General features: G+C 41.5%; 1 protein-coding gene across 2 annotated transcripts in view; it reads right to left on the bottom strand.

Moving 5' to 3' along the window:
* ACAT1 (acetyl-CoA acetyltransferase 1) overlaps positions 1 to 17,838 on the bottom strand; it is a 57,088-nt gene that overhangs the window by 19,050 nt on the left and 20,200 nt on the right. For both annotated transcript variants that reach the window (XM_033948838.1, XM_033948837.1), the window contains exons 7-9: positions 12,697 to 12,847; positions 2,475 to 2,570; positions 335 to 448 (exon numbers count right to left, since the gene is read on the bottom strand). In XM_033948838.1, coding sequence (XP_033804729.1) covers positions 335 to 448; positions 2,475 to 2,570; positions 12,697 to 12,847 — 361 coding nt within the window. The remainder of the gene's footprint in view (positions 1 to 334; positions 449 to 2,474; positions 2,571 to 12,696; positions 12,848 to 17,838) is intronic.

Genomic DNA, 17,838 nt, shown 5'->3' with positions numbered 1-17,838 from the left:
CCATGAGCTTTCATTTGCAATGATTCAGGGGTAGGGAGATGGGGTTTTCTTTATCTTATACTCACTTAGACCAGTCATCGTAGCAACAGAGCTTGACCAGATGAATGCACCAGGGTTCCTAGAACCCTGCCACCTAAATCTGGACAATGGTTGTCACAGTAGCACAATGACTATACCCCCAAGTAGTTGTAAATACTGCCCTTGCCCAACACCCATCACAGAGGAATAAAAGGCCTGACCTGGGAATCAAGGCCAGGTCCTCTGCTGGGCCAGCAATGCCACTCAACCACCAGACTGCCCCCAAATATAATCCATTTTAAGATAAGAGCCTCACCTGCAATTCTTGCCAAAGGTTTAACCTTCAACTTTCCGGCAGCATCTGAGGTCATCATAACCACAGCAGCAGCCCCATCATTCAGCGTGCTCGCATTGGCGGCAGTCACAGTCCCTGAAAGCATAAGCAAGGTGTGCTTCATAGCAAGATATATCTCAACTTCTGCAAATATTTCCATATCAGTCACAAATGTCTAGGAAACAAGGATATGTGGTTGTTATAAAGTCCCCAAGACTCTCGTTGAATGTCATGCTTAAAATAGGCTATAGACTGAAGAGAGAACAGCATCAAGTTTAGCATCTTTCATTAGAATTTGCAGTTGGTACAAGAACCGTTAGACTCAATGGGTTAAACAGACCAAAGATAGGCACTTACTTTCCACCACCTAGGGAGTCCAATTTCTTAAAAAGTAGGCATCTTAAGTTCACTACAAACCAACGTTTGATGTGAATCATCAGCAGGGTTTTTAAGTGGCATTCTGTGTGCTTCTGCTTACCTTACTATCTAGAATAATTGTTTCTATTTTCAAGGTACATCAAATTATATTTGTCTCTGCTGAACCTTATTTGCCATTTTCTTATCAATGCTGCCAATCTATTCAACACAATCACTATTATAGGACTTGTAATATCACAAGTTTCTCTTAGCTATAAGGGACGCCTCAGCCCCACCACTCCACTGCTATGTTAATTCTTGTTTGCGGGAAGAATTATGTGGCACTTCATCATTGGCTGTACCTTTATATTTTTATCATTTTTCATATTATGTATTTTCTATTATTATTTTTTCTTAATAAATAAGTGCTCTACAAAATTTTTTTCTTTGTGTACTTAGCTCTTCCTTCAGCCAACGCCTGGGAGTCTGACCCGACATGACATGTTTCGCCCCGAAGTGCTGTATCAAGGGTCTCCCGAGAGCGTGCGTGTCATCCGACTCTACGGTAACTATGAGAGTAACAATGGTCCACCAAGCCCAGTAGCCAGTTCTCAAGGTGGCCAATCCAGGTCACTAGTACCTGACCAAAACCCAAGGAGCAGCAATATTCCATGGTACCGACCCTGGGCAAGCAGTGGCTTCCAGTAATGTATCAAAAGTGCAAGAACCAGTGTAATCACAGCAAGTGAGAACCAAAGTACACTATTGGTAATAGCTCAAACCAATATATTATAGCTTGAGGGGAAAGGACCTCAGAGACCATTTTTAAGCCATAATGATGATTAAACCAGGCTAAAAAGCAGGTCAAGTCTCAATCATAGGTCAGACCCCAAATGCTTACGTATAAATATAAATTCAATATGCATTCAGTACTTTTAAAGCAAATATTCAATGTCACACAACTACACTTTAAATTGTTGTGAAAACAAAAAAGAAAGTGCTAAATTTTAGAAAAGCAATTATCTTTTGAAAACGCCTTGTTCACAAGCCAGCACAAGTTATTGAAAGCCCAAATTATCAGGGCTTAATCAGGGGAAGTGCTGTTACCAATCTTTCACTTGCAAGATGAAGAAGAAGCTATTATGAAAATCTTTTTTTACAAGAGGTTCTTGCAAAGAGAACATCACACTGAATTTCTGTATCCATCCATCCATTTAGGTGTGCCAACTCCATTGTTTTCTAGCATACTAGTATTTCAGATAACCAGCACCCATTTAAAAGGACAGTGTATTTTGTTTCTTGACCTGAATTTTTAAATGCACCAGCTTTCTAGTTTCAACCAAAAATGTTTTCTTCCTACCTTCTCCAGGAACCAGACATTGCAGCTGTCTCCTATGACAGAGGTTGTTTTCAGTGCTAGCCAAGGGACTGTCCAGATTATAGATTATATATGTATAGATTATATTGAAAATAGTTCATTTTATCAAATTAAGGGCCCCTTTTACAAAGCCGCAATAGTGATTCTCCCACGGCATTTGCACTGAAGCCCAAAGGAATTGAATGAGTTTTGGTGCATTTGCTGCAGGGGAATCGCTATTGCAGCTTTGTAAAAAGAGCCCTAAATTGCAAACATATAGAAGGTAGAAGTCAGAAGTCTTCTGCTGTGACAATCAATCCGAGGCCTAGAAATCATGTGTCATTCTCAGAGCTCTCACTATATAGACTTTTCAAGTTGAACCTGAAACATTTTCTGCCATTATCTTACCATGCTCCTTTTGGAAAACTGTCTTTAGAGTTGGAATTTTGTTGAAGTCAACACGTTTGTATTCTTCATCCTCTGCTACCACCACATCAGGTTTGCCTACAAAATAGAAGGTAAAAATTCATTAGCTATGTTTATTTCAAATATAAGGATGCCAATTGTTACCAAATTAAATAAGACTTGGATGGAAGTGAAGAGTGCCAGGAACTGGTGTTGAATTTAAATCAAAACTAGGCCCAACAGTAGCTGGGGTAGCATCTTACAAAGCCAAGCAGCAGACCTGGCTATGACTCCAGGCTCAAACTCTTGCTTATTAGCAGCTGAAAGATAGCATTATACGAGGGTAAATCAAAAAGTAAAGGCAAAATACATTTAACGGCTTTAATAGAAGTAACTGTGAGCAACTGAACATATCACTTTTCCACATAGTCCCCATGCTAGATGAAGCATTTGTTGTATTTTTCAACTAGCTTCTGCATTCCTGCAGAGAATAAGTTTTTTGGCTGCTCCTGAAGCCAGGTGAGCACCACTTCTTTTACTTCATCATGTTTCGTCTTTTGCTCTTCAAGTCGCAGTGATGCACCCATGTCATGTCGCAGGTGACAACTATCTCCAGAATACTTGGATCTTCTTCATACTGTCTCAGGAACTGGGTCACTACCTCCACATGCTGTTGCTTGTGTAGATCAGTAAGCTGTTTGGGAACGCATCATGCGTAGACTTTCCTGTAACCCAAGTCATTTTTCATTATGGCAAATGCAGATCCATAGCTGATATCCAAATTTGCAGCCAACTGAGCCACCATAGTTCATCAGTCTTCTCTAATTAAGGCATCCGCCCTGTCGATGTGCTCTTGTGAGTGCGATGTTGATGGGTGACAAGAATAACCTTCATCGGTTACACCTGTCCTTCCCACTTTAAACTTTTTTTTATCCACTCATAAACCTTTAGTTGATTCAAGGTGCTTTGTCCATACTGAGTTAATATCTGATGGTGAATTTCCACAGATTTCACTCCCTCTGCCCAAAGAAAGCGCAGGACTGCATTTTGTTCCTCAACTGTGCAATGGAGTGTCCATGTTTCTGACCTAGTGACTGCCACAAGACTACAGGCCAAGCGCTGCACTGTGTGTGGATGTAACTGGCAATGTACGTCTACATATGCTGCATTTCGCTAGTTCTGATCCGATTATCATGTTATTTAACAATTACCTTTCATTTTTTATTCATCTTTGTATATAGCATCAAGTAGCCAGACACCAAGGGGCATAAACTAATGTCCAGGAAATTAAGAGCTTGCACAACAAAAAAATGCAGCCAAAATGAAATGGAGGATTCTACTGGGTACATTTTAAGGTCCCAACAGCTGCTGTTCAGCTAGATCTTGTGTTGGTCCAACATATACCACTTGGGATCCCTATGGCTACTAAAATTTTATCAAGGAAAAATCACAAGAGAGCGCAAATGTCAAAGACTTTCAAGATAATAAGAATGTTTGCTAAATAATATATTGACTTATAAATCAAGCCTCATTCCTGATAGCTGGCATAGGCATTTACATTGAGATATCATCGCTGTTCTGTTTAACTAAGTGACCTTCTATTTTATATTTTTGTATATATGGAGCTCCAGTTGCGATTGGAATTTGAAACTGTTGGAATTTTTCTAATTGAATATTGTTATATGTTACTGGGTTTTGACCAGTTGATTTTTCTTCACTAGTGTGGATTCTTTTTTATACCCTTCCTTTTTTCCTGGTTTGTTAGTAGCTGATAATAGTAGGCACTGCACTTCGTGTATTGTGTGGCCTTTGTGTCGTATGATGCCTCAGAGTTTTGGGGCTTGATTGATAAGTCAATATTTTGAATCCCCACTTTTATCATTTAGCAAACAATTATTTATATTAAAATCTTATGAAATTACCACCTTTCCCCCCAAACATGAGACTCAATCATTATAAACATCAGCTTGGGCGTCTGTAACAAAGAGGCCAACTATTAACTGCAGCAAAGATCCCGATTCAACCCTCCGGTGCTAAAGGGAATCTCTCAAGATGAAGAGAGCACATACCTGAGCCTGGCTTTTGTTGCTTAAGGCAGCACTCTCAGCCATATAGGCAGGGGTGGGGCATGCTAATTATCACACGACAGTAAACACTTAGGGCTTCTTTTACAAAGCTGCGTTAGTAGTTTAACACGCGTAATAGCGCGTGCTAATTTGCCAGTCGTGCTAGCTGCTACTGCCTCCTCTTGAGCAGGTGGTAGTTTTTCGGCTACAGCAGGGGTTAGTGCACGCTAAAAAGGTGCGTGCGCTAAAGCAGCTAACGCGGCTTCATAAAAGGAGCCCTTAGTGGTCAGTCTTCATTTGGCAACTTACAGGATTCTAGGAGCTGCCAGGTTTTTTGGCCTCTAGATGAGGGTGTTCTCTGCAATGGCTGGGAAGAGAAGTACAGTGGAACCTTGGTTTACGAACATAATTTGTTCCAGAAGCATGCTCGTAAACCAAAATACTTGTATATCAAAGCGAGTTTCCCCACAGGAAATAATGGAAACTCACTTTGATATGTTCCCCCCCCCCCCCCCCGAGGCAAGCGGTGCTGTTTTCTCCCCCCCCCCCCCCCCACTCGAATCAGCACTCTCCGCCTGACCAACTTTAACTCACCCCCCGTCTGGCACCGGCACGAGAACCGGCATCGCTCCCCCCTCCCGCGAGAACAGGCACCCCCCTGTCCAACCAACTTTAATTCACACACTCCCGTCTGGCACCGGCACGCAGCCCACAGGACGTGCCGGTGCCGCTTGAAGATCATCTTCCTGCCTCTGCCAGCTTTGAGCTTGCATCTGCGCATGCTCAAGCCCTTCTAATTCTCCCTCTTGTAAAGATTCTCGGAGATCTCCGAGAATCTCGGCGAGAGGGAGAATTAGAAGGGCTTGAGCATGCGCAGATGCATGCTTAAAGCTGGCAGAGGCAGGAAGATGATCTTCAAGCGGCACCGGCACGTCCTGTGGGCTGCAATGCCGGTTCTCGGGGTGAGTGCTCGCAAAATCGAGTCAGCACTCGGTTTGCGAGACAAGTTTTGCAAGAATGTTTTGCTCGTCTTGCAAAACACTCACAAACCAGGTTACTTGCAAACCGAGGTTTGACTGTATTTTTTTTTTTTTTTTTTTAATATTTTATTTATAAATTTTTCATTCTTACAATATTTTAATTGTACATATAAACTTCAAATAATGCATGAAAAATTGTGATTACAAATAATTCAATTATCAGATAACATATATCCCTCCCATTTTTTCAATACTTAAAACCATATAATATACATTCCCTTCCCCTCCCCATTCTAATATAATCATTATTGTGATAATTTATTTATTAATTTTATATTCTTACATCAATTAATTCACATATAATATAATTAATTATTTCATAACATTTGTAATTACATTCTATATATCATATCATAAATAGTAAATCCAAAAATTATATAAGTCCCTCCCCATTCCTATATACCTATTATAAATGTGCTAAGAAATCTAATCAGTAGAATAATTTGTCAATGGTTGCCAAATTTTCATGAAATTATGAAGATTCCCATGTTGTAATGCTATTACTTTTTCCATTTTATAGATATGACAGACAGAGTTCCACCAGAATGTATAATTTAATTTGGTGTAGTCCTTCCAGTTTTGAGTTATTTGTTGCATGGCGACTCCTGTCAATATTAATAGCAGCTTATTATTATTTGCTGAGATCGGACTCTGAGTTCTCATTGCAGTGCCAAATAGTATGGTGTCATATGAGAGTCCTACATGATTTTCTAATAACTTATTAATTTGGGGCCAAATTAAATTCCAAAAGGCATTTACACAGGGACAAAAAAAAATTAAGTGATCTAACGTCCCTATTTCTGTTTTACAATGCCAGCATCTATTGGATCTAGTGCTATCTATCTTTTGCAGGCGCGTAGGGGTCCATAACACTCTATGTAATAAAAACATCCATGTTTGATTCATAGATGCTGACTTTGTAGATCTTAATCTCCAGGACCAAAATCGTGGCCATTGAGAAACAGAAATTGTCTGTCCAATCTCAATACTCCAAATATCCCTAAGTCCATTTTTCTTTTTTTTACTTAAAAATCCATATATTAATTTGTACCATTTTGCGGCTTGGTGTCCCAAGAAATCCGCCTGGAAACATAGAACTTGTAGACTATATTGAGTATTAAGATTTTTCCATTCAGGGAACCCTGCCTGAATGGCCTGCTTCAATTGCATCCATTTAAAATATTGTGATTTATTTAAGCCAAATTTATTTTGCAATTGTGAAAAACTAAGCAGTGAACCTTCTGAAATGACATCATTTAATGTTCGTATACCTGCACTTATCCATTGTTTCCAGACGATTTTAAATCCGCCAATCTTGATCCTGGAGTTTACCCAAATAGACTGATTTAGTGATTTAGAAATTGGATTTGTTGATAGGTTATTTATATATCTTAATGTTTTCCAAGTATCTAATAAAATTCTGTTATCTTTATATCTTCTAGGCATTGTTATACTAATTAAATGATCTAAATGTAATGGGAACAGGAGCCGCCATTCTAAATATAGCCAATCTGGTACATTCTCCATGAGATCTGGGAGGATCCAATACATACCCTGTCTTAGAATATAGGCTTGATGGTACCTATAAAAATTTGGAAAATTTACCCCTCCCTCCACAATTGGTCTTTGTAAAGATACTAAAGCTATTCTGGGTCTTTTCCCAAACCAAACAAATTTTGTAATAATATTATTTAATTTTTTATAAAAGGACCCCTGAAAAAATATTGGTATCATACTCATTTGATAACAAACCACAGGCAATATCATCATTTTAATTGTTTGAACTCTTCCCCACCATGAAAGATGTAAAGGATTCCATTGTTCACACATTTCTGTAATTTTTTTCAATAAAAGTTTTTCATTTTCTTTGACTGTATCATCTATTGTATTTTTGATCATAATTCCTAAATATTTTATTCCTTCCTCTTTCCAAATAAATGAATATGAATCAAATAATCCTTTGGTGCAATGAACATTAATAGGAAGAATTTCTGATTTACTCCAATTAATTTTATATCCAGAAAATTTTCCAAATTCCTCTAGAAGATTAAGTAAATTTGGAATAGTATTCCCCGGTTCTCTTAAATATAATAAGATATCATCTGCATATGCAGAAAGTTTATATTCCCAGTAAGAAAATGGGATTCCTTTTATCTCCTTAGTTTGATTAATTGCAATTAACAAGGGTTCTAAAACAATATCAAACAGTAATGGGGACAAAGGACATCCTTGTCTAACTTCCCTTTGCAAGTTAAATCTATCTGATAAATTGTTATTTATATATAATCTTGCACCAGGAGAGCTATACAAAGTCTGAATCATTTTAATAAAATCGGATCCTATTCCAAACCATTCTAGAGCTTGATACATAAATTTCCATTCTACTCTATCAAATGCTTTTTCTGCATCTAAAGATAGCATAAAAGTTGGATCATTCATAGTTTTTGCTAGGTTTAAAGAATGAAATGCTAATCTAGTGTTGTGTGATGAATGTCTTTTTGCAATAAATCCTGTTTGATGTACATCAATAATGAAAGGAAGAGCTTTAGCCAATCTTATTGCTAGTACTTTAGAAATTAATTTACCATCTACATTTAGTAAGGAAATAGGCCTGTAGTTTGAAACCAAAGTAGGATCTTTGTTTGGTTTTGGTAAGACAATAATTAGTGAATCAGCCATTGTACCTGATATATTCCCATTATTCATTTGATACTGATATAACTTTAATAGATATGGTAAAATAATGTTTTGAAATGATTTATAAAATTCAACCGTATAACCATCACCACCCGGAGCGGATCCAGCTCTAAGAGACTTCAATGCTGATTCTATTTCTTTTAAAGATATAGGTTCTTCTAAACTTCTTTTTATATGATCTGGAACATTTGGTCCAATAAATGAATTTAAAAAACTTAGTCCATCTCTTTCTTTATTTTCATAAGATTCAGAAGAATATAAATCTTTATAAAAATCAAGAAATTGTATTAAAATGTCTTTATTATTAGTGTGTGTATTACCTTGTATATCTTTTATTGCAATAATCTTGGATTTTCTTTTTTTTGCTTTAAGAAAATTTGCCAATAATTTCCCAGCTTTATTTGAATTTCCGTAAAATTGAACTTGTCTATTAAATAAATCTTTCCTCACAAATTGAGAAGAAATCTCATTATATTTAACTTTTAGTTTTAATAAATCTTGTAATGTATTATTTTCCCATTTTTCAATTAATTTATTTTCTAATACAGTGGTGCCTCACACAACGAACTTAATTGGTTCCAGGAGCAAGTTTGTTATGCGAAACGTTCGTTATGTGAAACGCGTTTTCCCATAAGAATACATGTAAAAAAAAATAATTCGTTCTGCAGCATAAAATATGCTAAGATGACATAAAAAAAGATAAATTTTTGGTTATTATTTTTATTTAGATACATCTAAAAACATAATTGTTTTTTAAAACAACACACATTTTTTAAATTTAAAGACAGACTAAGTAGAGTCTAATTTTACAGTGAGAGAGGGCAGAGTCTCAGCGGCAAAAACTGGGACTTAACTGTTCATTTTTTTTTTTTCTACCGTGTTTCCCCGATGATAAGGCAGGGCCATCAAATAAGACAGCCCCCCCTTTTTAGAAAAAAATGTAAAATAAGGCACCCCCCCGCAAATAAGCCACCCACCGATACCTGCGCTTACCCGAATCGGGTGGTACGGTGGGTGACTCTGTGTGGTCCCTGGCACCCCCGACACGATCGGGGCAAGAGGGAGCTCAAGCCCTCTTGCCCCCCCGACTCCCCGACACGATCGGGGCAAGAGGGAGCCCAAGCCCTCTTGCCCCCCGACTCCCCGACACGATCGGGGCAAGAGGGAGCCCAAGCCCTCTTGCCCCCCCGACTCCCCAACACGATCGGGGCAAGAGGGAGCCCAAGCCCTCTTGCCCCCCCCCGACTCCCCGACACGATCGGGGCAAGAGGGAGCCCAAGCCCTCTTGCCCCCCGACTCCCCGACACGATCGGGGCAAGAGGGAGCCCAAGCCCTCTTGCCCCCCCGACTCCCCGACACGATCGGGGCAAGAGGGAGCCCAAGCCCTCTTGCCCCCCCGACTCCCCGACACGATCGGGGCAAGAGGGAGCCCAAGCCCTCTTGCCCCGCCGATTCCCCAACTCCCCGACAATATCGGGCCAGGAGGGAGCCCAAGTCCTCCTGGCCACGGCGACCCCCTAACCCCACCCTGCACTACATTACGGGCAGGAGGGATCCCAGGCCCTCCTGCCCTCGACGCAAACCCCCCCTCCCCCCAACGACCGCCCCCCCCAAGAACCTCCGACCGCCCCCCCAGCCGACCCGCGACCCCCCTGGCCGCCCCCCACGACACCCCCAACCCCCTTCCCCGTACCTTTCTGTAGTTTGCCGGACAGACGGGAGCCAAACCCGCCTGTCCGGCAGGCAGCCAACGACGGAATGAGGCCGGATTGGCCCATCCGTCCCAAAGCTCCGCCTACTGGTGGGGCCTAAGGCGCCTGGGCCAATCAGAATAGGCCCGGGAGCCTTAGGTCCCTCCTGGGGGCAGGGCCTGAGGCACATGGTCGGGTTGGGCCCATGTGCCTCAGGCCCCGCCCCCAGGAGGGACCTAAGGCTCCCGGGCCTATTCTGATTGGCCCAGGCGCCTTAGGCCCCACCAGTAGGCGGAGCTTTGGGACGGATGGGCCAATCCGGCCTCATTCCGTCGTTGGCTGCCTGCCGGACAGGCGGGTTTGGCTCCCGTCTGTCCGGCCAACTACAGAAAGGTACGGGGAAGGGGGTTGGGGGTGTCGTGGGGGTCGGCCAGGGGGGTCGCGGGTCGGCTGGGGGGCGGTCGGAGGTTCTTGGGGGGGGGCGGTCGTTGGGGGGAGGGGGGGTTTGCGTCGAGGGCAGGAGGGCCTGGGATCCCTCCTGCCCGTAATGTAGTGCAGGGTGGGGTTAGGGGGGTCGCCGTGGCCAGGAGGACTTGGGCTCCCTCCTGGCCCGATCGTGTCGGGGAGTCGGGGGGGCAAGAGGGCTTGGGCTCCCTCTTGCCCCGATCGTGTCGGGGAGTCGGGGGGGCAAGAGGGCTTGAGCTCCCTCTTGCCCCGATCGTGTCGGGGAGTCGGGGGGGCAAGAGGGCTTGGGCTCCCTCTTGCCCCGATCGTGTCGGGGAGTCGGGGGGGCAAGAGGGCTTGAGCTCCCTCTTGCCCCGATCGTGGCGGGGAGTCGGGGGGGCAAGAGGGCTTGGGCTCCCTCTTGCCCCGATCGTGTCGGGGAGTCGGGGGGGCAAGAGGGCTTGAGCTCCCTCTTGCCCCGATCGTGTCGGGGAGTCGGGGGGGCAAGAGGGCTTGGGCTCCCTCTTGCCCCGATCGTGTCGGGGAGTCGGGGGGGCAAGAGGGCTTGGGCTCCCTCTTGCCCCGATCGTGTCGGGGAGTCGGGGGGGGCAAGAGGGAGCCAGGCGGAGAGAGGGCAGTTAAGCGCAGTGCCTGCGCGGAAGGATGCAGCTCGGGCGACTTCGTTGTGTGAAACGAAGTTCGTTGTACGAATCAAGACATAAAGTTCGTTGTGCGCAGCGTTCGCTGTGCGAGGCGTCCGTTATGCGAGGCACCACTGTACTTTAATTTGTTTTCCTAATTCAAGAAACTGTTTTTTATGTTGTTTGTTAATATATGCTGAATATGAAATAATATTCCCTCTCATTGTTGCTTTAAAAGCATCCCATAAGATTTCAGCATTAATATTATCCGAATCATTAATTTGAAAAAATTCTTGTATTTTTAATTTAAATTCTTCCAGAAAATTTGAATCTGCTAAAAATTTATTATCAAATCTCCAAATTGAATTGAAATGTTCAATATCATTATTTTGAAGATTAATCCACACACCAGCATGATCCGAAATTATAATAGGATCTATTACTGCTTTTAATACACGCTGCGCTAAGTTATTGGAAACAAATATATAATCAATTCGTGAAAAGGATTTGTGGACCTGAGAACAAAAAGAAAATTCTTGATCATTAAAATGAAGAATACGCCATATATCTACTAAATCACAAGATTGAGTCAAATCACAAACTCACAAACCAGGTTACTTGCAAACCGAGGTTTGACTGTATTTTAAAAATAAAAATATAGATGGAAACCATTAAATACATTAATGATTAGTGATTTCCATTCCGCCATTACTTTGCGGTTCAAGGCAGATTACATAAAAATTGTTATGATATTAAGTACATAAGGAATAGTATGAACATTTTCTAATTTGCTAAGAAGTAGATAGTATTGCAGGTGAAGCTTGGGACATGTCTGGTTGTGTTATATTGGTTTTATGTATTTTTTGAAGAGTAGGGTTTTTGTTTCTTTTTTTGAAGGTTTTGTAGTCTGTGGTCGAAATCAGCAGTTGTAAATGAAAGCATCCAATGTTATGGTTTCAATGGAGGCTGATTCCAATTGAACTGAAAGCCTGAAACAAGGATTACAAAACTGCTGGGCCAAGGAAAGAAAACATAACATGAGGCAGACTGGCAAGGAGCTCTTGTAGCTGTTATCTGTGCAATACTTGCCAAATATACAAAGACCAGAGTTGCTCTGTGTCATGAATGCCAAAAATACTGGTTAAAATACTGTGTGTAAGTCACAGATGCATTTATCTGTTGATGAGTTATAGCATGTGAGGTATGCTAGTATCAGAGCTATGGCTATTCGGTGGCAGGGGTGAAGCCTTGGAATAATTTGGTTGGACAATTGAGAATGAAAAATTATTTAAAAGACATCTCTTTTTACAGAAGTTTTTTAAGGGAAAGGGAGAGGGATTGGAACTTTTATATCATCTTTTACTTTTACAACCACACTCAAAACGGTTTACATACAGGTACTTCAAGCTTTTTCCCTACCTGTCCCAGTGGACTCACAATCTATCTAATATACCTGGGGCAGTGGAGGATTAAGTGACTTGCCCAGAGTCACAAGGAACAGTGTGGGTTTGAACCCACAACCCTCAGGGTGCCAAGGCTGTAGCTCTAACCACTACACTACACTCTCCTCCATGAGTGGTTAAAAAGCAGTGACTGAAGAAATAAAGTGATTAAATAAATAAATAAATAAATAAATAAATAAATACCTTTTTGGGAAATGGTGACAGGTACAATCTCTTTTGCTAGAATGCCAGATTTCCAAGCAGTCCTGCTCTTAGTATAAGAGTTTATAGCAAAACTATCTTGTTCCTCTCGTGGGATGTTAAATTTCTTAGCCGTATTCTCAGCACAATTGCCCTAAGTGAACAAGAATATATTATATTGCAGCTTCCCCACAAAATATATTTATTTATTCAATTTTCTATACCGTTCTCCCGGGGGAGCTCAGAGCAGTTTACATGAATTTATTCAGGTACTCAAGCATTTTTTCCTGTCTGTCCCGGTGGGCTCACAATCTATCTATTGTACCTGGAGCAATGGAGGGATTAAGTGACTTGCCCAGGGTCACAAGGAGCAGCATGAGTTTGAACCCACAACCTCAGGATGCTGAGGCTGTAGCTTTAACCACTGCACCACGCTCTCCCCCACAACAAATACAAGTCAGACGTCAGCTTGCAGTGTGTGGAATTCCACAAACTACTGAAAGAGTCATCTCCACATTTTTTTTCCTCCTCCTCTTATTTCTAGCATGTTTTCTTGGTTTGCCCGAGTCTCTTTCCATACCACCTGTAGGTGGCTACTAAGGCAAGGGGAAGGATATGAAAAGGAAAGGGTTCAAAAAAAGATCCTATCAATTGGATCTGTCTAAGCAAGTAGTATATTGTAGAGACCTTATTGATGATCTGGATCTTAAACGTAAGCCCCCTTATGAAAAATAACCCCCCAAATCTTCACTGAATTTCTAAAGTAGACTTTGATTCTTTTAATGCAAATTGTAGGCTGGGTAAGAGATGGCAGACAACTAGAAAAGATGGTTGAATTTTATTTCATTCATGTACAACACGTAGCTGGAGGATGTGAACTGAAATTCTACAATATAGTGTTTAGATTTACACATGCATTAATCTACAAAATTCTGACAATAACAGGCACATGTGTACACAAACACACACACGTAAATGTTAATATTCCACTTAAGTGCTACTCTGTTAAGAGCACACTCAAGTGGTATACCTAATATTTGCAAGGGAGAGTATACATGGGTAGAGCATGATCAAATCTGATTTAATAACTTGAGTGACATCATTAAGGAAATCTACTGTAGCATCATTTAATTTTCAAAAGGTAAACGTTGATAAAATGAGGAAAATAGTTTAAAAAAAAAAAAGCTAAAAAAGGATCAGCCACTAAAGTTAGGACTTTAAATCAAACATGGACATTATTTAAAAATAACATCTTGGAAGCCCAGACCATATCTATTCCATGTAGTAATAAAGATGGAATGAAAAGCAAATGACAGCCAAAATTGTTAAAGAACATAAGAACATAAGAAGTTGCCTCCGCTGAGGCAGACCATAGGTCCATCCTGCTCAGCGGTCCGCACCCGCGGCGGCCCATCAGGCCCATTGCCTGAGCAATGGTCTATACCTATCTATACCCCCCAATCCCTTTTTCTTCTAGGAATCTATCCAAACCTTCTTTGAAACCATTTAATGTTTTCTTGTCTACAACAGCCTCTGGAAGCGCGTTCCATGTATCCACCACCCTCTGAGTGAAAAAGAACTTCCTAGCGTTTGTTCTAAACCTGTCCCCTTTCAATTTCTCTGAGTGCCCCCTTGTACTTGTGGCGCCCCTTAATTTGTAAAATCTGCCCCTGTCTATTTTTTCTATGCCCTTCAGGATCTTGAAGGTTTCTATCATGTCTCCTCTAAGTCTTCGCTTTTCCAGGGAGAAAAGTCCCAACTGCTTCAATCTGTCGGTATATGGGAGATTTTCCATTCCCTCTATCAGTTTGGTTGCTCTTCTTTGTACTCCCTCAAGTACCGCCATGTCTTTCTTGAGGTACGGCGACCAGTACTGGACACAGTACTCCAGATGCGGCCGTACCATTGCACGATACAGCGGCATGATGACTTCCTTCGTCCTGGTCGTAATACCCTTCTTAATGATACCCAGCATTCTGTTTGCTTTCCTAGAGGCTGTGGCGCATTGCGCTGATGCCTTCAGTGTTGCGTCTACCATCACTCCCAGGTCTCTCTCCAGGTTACTAACCCCTAGTGGTGTTCCCCCCATTTTGTATGTGAACATCGGGTTCTTTTTCCCCACGTGCATGACCTTGCATTTCCCCACGTTGAAGCTCATCTGCCACTTTTCGGCCCACTTTTCCAGCTGCGTTAGATCCTTTTGGAGATCCTCGCAGTCTTCCTTGGTTTGAGCCCTGCTGTATAGTTTGGTGTCATCTGCAAATTTAATGACTTCACACTTAGTTCCCGCCTCTAGATCATTTATGTAGATATTGAACAAGAGCGGACCCAGCACCGACCCTTGCGGAACTCCGCTCGTGACCCCTTTCCAGTCTGAGTAGTGTCCCTTTACGCCAACCCTCTGCTTCCTGTTTGCCAGCCAGTTTTTGATCCATCGGTGGACCTCCCCTTGTACCCCATGGTTCCATATCTTTTTAAGCAGTCTCTCGTGTGGCACCTTGTCGAAGGCTTTTTGGAAGTCAAGGTAAATGATGTCTATAGATTCCCCTTTATCCACCTGGCTGTTCACTCCCTCAAAGAAGTACAATAAGTTTGTGAGGCATGACCTACCCTTACAGAAGCCATGTTGACTCGGTTTTAGCTGCCCATTTTTTTCGATGTGTTCACAGATGCTGTCTTTAATCAGTGCCTCCATCATCTTTCCCGGGACTGAGGTCAGGCTCACCGGCCTGTAGTTTCCCGGGTCCCCCCTTGCGCCCTTCTTGAAGATGGGCGTGACATTTGCTATTTTCCAATCCTCCGGGATCTCTCCGGTTTTTAAGGATAGGTTGCATATCTGTCGAAGTGGCTCCGCTATTACGTCTTTTAGTTCCTTGAGTACCCTTGGGTGAATGCCATCCGGACCCGGCGATTTGTCGCTCTTTAGTCTGTCAATCTGCTTGAGTACATCCTCTTGGCTTACCTCTAAATCGACCAGCTTATCGTCTTGGTCTCCTATTACGATCTCCTCGGGTTCTGGAATGGTGGTTATATTCTCCATCATGAAGACTGACGTGAAGAACTCATTTAACCTGTCAGCTATCTCTTTCTCTTCTTTTACAACTCCCTTTCTGTCTCCATCGTCCAATGGTCCCACTTCTTCTCTCGCCGGTTGCTTCCCCTTGACGTATCTGAAGAACGACTTGAAGTTTGTTGCTTCCTTTGCCAGTCTCTCTTCGTATTCTCTTTTTGCTTTTCTAATCACTCGGTGACACTCTTTCTGGTGTTCTTTGTGATGTGATGTGAAAGAGGCTATTAAAGTCAAAAGAATATCCTTCAAAAATTGAAAAAAAGGATTCAAATGAAGAAAACAAGAAGCAACATAAGCACTGGCAAGTTAGATGCAAAGCACTGATAAAGAAGGTTAAAAGAATCTGAAGAGGAACTTGCCATTCTCTCAGGAATATCAGAAGCAGAAAGCCTTTAGGGAATCCATGGGACTATTGGATCACAAAGACTTACTCAAGGAGAACAAGGCCATAATAGAGAGACTTAATTCTTTGCTGCTGCAGAGCAGCAGTAGTAACAGTAGTAGTAAGAGATTTACCTATACCTGAAATGGTCTTCAAGGGTGACTATGCAGAGGAACTGAAAGATCTTGGTAAACCGGGAAGATGTACCGAGCCAAATCGGCAAATTAAATAGTAGTAAATCATCTTGTCAAGATGGTATACACGCTAGAGTACTTTAAGGATGCAAACATGAAATTGCTAATCTGCTGTTGGTGATCTGTAACATTTTTTTTAAAGTTCAAGGGTGACCTGGGAAATTACAGACCAGTAAACCTGATGTCAGAGCCAGAAAAAATTTTAATCTTTATAACCATTTTTCCACTATAACTGAATAGTCAGAAAAACATGATTTAATGGGATAAAGTCAGCATGGATTCAGCCAAAGGAAGTTATGTCTTACCAATTTGCTTCATTATTTGAAGGCATGAATAAAACATGTGGATAAAGTTGAATCAGTTGATATAGTGTATCTAGATTTTCCTGAGGAAATTTTTTAAAACATGGGTTAGAAAGCAATATTCTGTTGTGTATTAGGAACTGGTTAATAGATAGAAAACATAGGGTAGGTTTAATGGCTATTTCTCTCATTGGAGGAGAGTAAATAGTGGAGTGCCCTAGGGATCTGTACTGGGATTGTTGCTACAACATTTACACATTATCTAGAAAATGGAAGATGAGATGAGGTGATTAAATTTACAGATGACACAAAACTATTCAAAGTTGATAAACAGCATGCAAACACTGAAAAATTGTAAGACCTTAAGAAACTGGAAAGCTGAATGTCCAAATGGCAGAAATTTAATGTGGGCAAATGCAATGTGATGCACATTGTGAAAAATAATTTAAATCATAGTTACCTGATGTTAGATTCCACTTTAAGGGCTCCTTTTACAAAGCCGCGCTAGCGGTTTTAACGCACGCACCGGATTGGCGAGCGCTAGCCAGAAATCTACCGCCTGCTCAAAAGGAGGCAGTAGCGGCTAGCACGTGCAGCAATTTAGCGCGCACTATTCCGCGTGTTAAGGCCCTAGCGCGGCTTTGTAAAAGGAGCCCTAAAAGTCAGTTTCCATACCACCTTAATTTTCCTTTTTGGTGGGCAAGTTTGTTTAGGCTACAGATATGATAAAATGAATGCTGATATGGTAGGGCATAGCAATTTATTTAAACTGGTTTGGGGCCCGTTGACTTCCTTTGTTAATTCATTATAGATGTCTTTTGTTTTAATTTTTGTTTATTTTTATAAATATCCAGGACAGGGTGGGTGGGTGGGGGGGATTTTTGGTTTATTCTTTGATTAAATATGTTGGATGGGAGGGGAGGGATATTTTTCATCTGTATTGTTATTGACTGAATATAAGTGCTTATTTTGATTATTAATGTCTGTATAATTCCTAGCACTTTGTATTAGTTTTGAAAAATTAATAAAGTTTAAAAAAAAAAGTCAGCTTCCATGAAAAAAGATTTTATCATGGACAATAAATACTGAAATCTTCTGTGCTGCAGCAGCCCAGAAAGCAAACAGAATTTCTAGGAATTATTAGGAAAGGGATAGAAAATAAGACAAAGAATACTATAATGCCTCTGTCACTCCATG

The sequence above is a fragment of the Geotrypetes seraphini genome, chromosome 6 (genome assembly GCF_902459505.1).
Source record: "Geotrypetes seraphini chromosome 6, aGeoSer1.1, whole genome shotgun sequence".
Classification (NCBI taxonomy): Eukaryota; Metazoa; Chordata; class Amphibia; order Gymnophiona; family Dermophiidae; genus Geotrypetes; species Geotrypetes seraphini.
The sequence above is the reverse complement of the archived record's forward strand: the minus strand, read 5'-3'. Positions and strand labels throughout refer to the sequence as shown.